Source organism: Sinocyclocheilus rhinocerous, unplaced genomic scaffold (genome assembly GCF_001515625.1).
Source record: "Sinocyclocheilus rhinocerous isolate Xijiao unplaced genomic scaffold, SAMN03320098_v1.1 scaffold2179, whole genome shotgun sequence".
NCBI lineage: Eukaryota > Metazoa > Chordata > Actinopteri > Cypriniformes > Cyprinidae > Sinocyclocheilus > Sinocyclocheilus rhinocerous.
The window spans coordinates 5,016-8,069 of record NW_015628685.1 but is presented as its reverse complement, the minus strand read 5'-3'; the positions used below and the strand labels follow the sequence as shown (position 1 = coordinate 8,069).

The 3,054-nt window shown below is 38.6% G+C and overlaps 1 protein-coding gene across 1 annotated transcript; it reads left to right on the top strand.

Annotated features, from left to right (window-relative positions):
• Positions 1–1,476: 1,476 nt before the first annotated feature.
• On the top strand, positions 1,477–2,322 carry LOC107738097 (uncharacterized). The gene is made up of 2 exons (XM_016549767.1): positions 1,477–1,776; positions 1,895–2,322. The coding sequence occupies exons 1-2, from the start codon at positions 1,511–1,513 to the stop codon at positions 2,238–2,240; spliced, it is 612 nt and encodes a 203-aa protein (XP_016405253.1). The 5' UTR covers positions 1,477–1,510; the 3' UTR covers positions 2,241–2,322.
• The last annotated feature ends 732 nt before the right edge of the window (positions 2,323–3,054 follow it).

Sequence of the window (3,054 nt, the reverse complement as noted above, 5' to 3'; positions counted from 1 at the left end):
ATTCTCAAAGAATTTTTGTAGATATATGACAGAAATAAAGTCAAACTGTAATGCTGTTTGTGGAGTTGTTTGATCATGTTCTGCTGTCTTATTTCAGTTGATTTCATCTAAGGCTGTGACTGAAGTCAGTTGTAGTTCTTGTGTTTCTCTTTTCTTCAGTGATTCTGCTCGTTAACAGCAGCTGTTCATCATTGTCTGAATTCACTCATTAGTGTTCATTCTCTCTGTCAGGTGGACTGTATTAGTAAACGCATGTAGGGAATAGAGAATGAGGGTGTAGGGTGTGATTTGAAACAGACTCTGAGTGACGAATCTGAACAAGGACTGCAGAAGGCTACTTTCTCGAAAATAACAAATATTACCCAGAATACGTTGTTTTTTTACGGGATTGTACTGTTGTAATGAAAAAACAGGATGTTACTGTCAGAATATGGCCGTTTTTTTACAGCAATTTTTTACAGTGTACCCCTCCCATGCCTCACAGTGCTTTGGTCCAAATACCTGCTTTCCTCTTTTACATAACCACCTACACACACGAGTCCAGTGAGAGAGAACAAAGCCAATAGTTGTGGAACTCCAGTAAGGCTGTCAGTTTTATTCACTTAAGCATGTTAGCAATAATAACCCTGCTTGACGGAAAGGACTGCCAGCTTTTCACAACAAAACCCTCCCAATTGCTACTCAAAACTAGCCCAAATGAACCGCGTTTCGAGGGGGACCCCGGTAAAAATCGCATTCTGGTGGCTAAAATACACGTTATTGGGTCGCTTCAACCTGCGGACATGAAAAACAACCCGCGGCAACAGTGATAAAGTAGCCCAATTCCATGGGAAAACCACGGATTTGGCAACACTGTGACGGATACAACGGAGAAGATAGCTGTCACGGCACGACCACAACAGCTTTAAGTTGTCTAATTTGTCTCCCTGCTGCACTAATAGTAGTAAGGCTTTCCTCTGTGTATACATATCCTTACAAGCACAATTTTAGCTGTATTATTTGTGTCCCCTTCAAAAATTGCTCTTGAGAAATTTTATGTTTATTCACTCTTAAAACAGATGTGTTAAAAACAATACAACCTGTGTTATATCCTTACACACCTGTGTCTAGTAAAGGACAACACATTTTGTGTTACAGTTTTTTACGATTGCTTACACACTAAAATTAAACTTTTCCAACAATTAGCAAAACCTTACACTCAAGGAGCAAAACACAAGGCTAGATTTGCACAACTGTAAGCACATTGTCAGCTTCACACTATTTGCAAAACATTACACACAGTGATTTGCAAAACACTAAACACACTTGTATACATCAGACACAGAAGTAAATCATGATGTCACTTCCTTGCAATTCCAAAGCACTGACTGTCAAATTACCACACCTATGAGCCAATCTGTTAAACACAGCCATCAGGTGCACAAACACATGATTGCTAAATTGTAGACACACCAATCAGGTTTAAGCAATATAAAAATGCAGCAGGTAGGTTCACCTGCCTTCAACCAAAATGGAAGGAGTCAGAAGAAGAGTGAGGGTGAGAGGAGGAGTACACAGAGGAGGAGAAAGAGGCAGAGGCCGAGGAAGACCTGAAGCAGGAGGAGAACGTGCACAAAGAAGAAGAGGACCAAACTTATCAAATGACATTCGTGCAACACTAGTGGACCATGTTGTGAACCACGGATTGACGCTGAGGGAGGCTGGACTGAGAGTTCAGCCAAATCTTAGCAGATATACAGTGGCATCTGTCATAAGGACTTTTCGACAGGAAAACAGGTAAAAGAAGATCTGTCTACAGTTACAGTAATCAGCCGCTTATTGTATGCACCATATCAGCACTTGTGATACCCCTTCCTGTGACATTGTACAGTAAGTTACAATATACACTACATAGGATTGAGGGTCGGGAACGACAAGGAGGAAGGGGGCCCATATTCACGCAAGAACAAGAGAGAGAGATAATAAACATGGTTTTGGCCAATAATGCTATCAGGCTCAGAGAACTACAAGCAAACATTATCGGTGACCATGCCATTTTCAATAATGTCCATCAGGTCTCTCAGTCAACACTGGCACGCATCCTGAAAAGACATCAGGTTCAAATGAAACAACTTTATCGAGTGCCTTTTGAGCGGAATTCAGAGAGGGTCAAACGGCTGCGGCATGAGTATGTGGAGGTTTGTATTGTTCACTTTAGCACTGTGATGTTGCATACTCCACACATTACTTTTTTACATTGACTGTAATATACTAGACCTATCCTGAACTACACAATGTTGTCTTTCACTGTATTTCAGAGAGTTTTGCAGATGGATGCTGAGGAAATCCAAGTGTTTTAGGTTAGCAAGAGCAGTGTGTAACTTGTTCAAAAAGATTAAAGTCATATGAAATGTGTGTGTTTCGTATGGTAACAAAATATTGTTTTTACAAAGTTGTGTATAGTTTTGACAAAAGTGTTGAATTTTGCAAATGATCTGAAGTGTTGTGCTACTTTGGTGTAGGGTTGTTAATTGTGTGTAGTGTTTTGACAAACCGGGCCCTGTTTTCAAAATTGTGCTTAAGCAATCGTAAAAAACTGTAATTAAATTTTAACACAACCAGTGTGTTATTCTTCTTACACTAATGTGTCATAAATCACTTAATTTGTGTCAGAGATGTGCTATTCTTAACCAGTTAAAATGAATGCAATACAAAAAAAGCTATTTTATATGTGTGTGTGTGTGAGACCATGGACCACAAAACTAGTCATAAGCGTCAGTTTTCTGAAATTGAGATGTATACATCATCTGAAAGCTGAATAAATAAGGTTTCCATTGATGTATGGTTTGTTAGGATAGGACAATATTTGGTTGAGATACAACTATTTGAAAATCTGGAATCTGAGGGTGCAAAAAAAATGTAAATATTGAGAAAATCGCCTTTAAAGTTGTCCAAATGAAGTTCTTAGCCATGACTATTACTAAACAAAAATTAAGTTTTGATATATTTACGGCAGGAAATTTACAAAATATCTTCATGGAACATGATGTATTTACTTTAATGTCATAATGATTT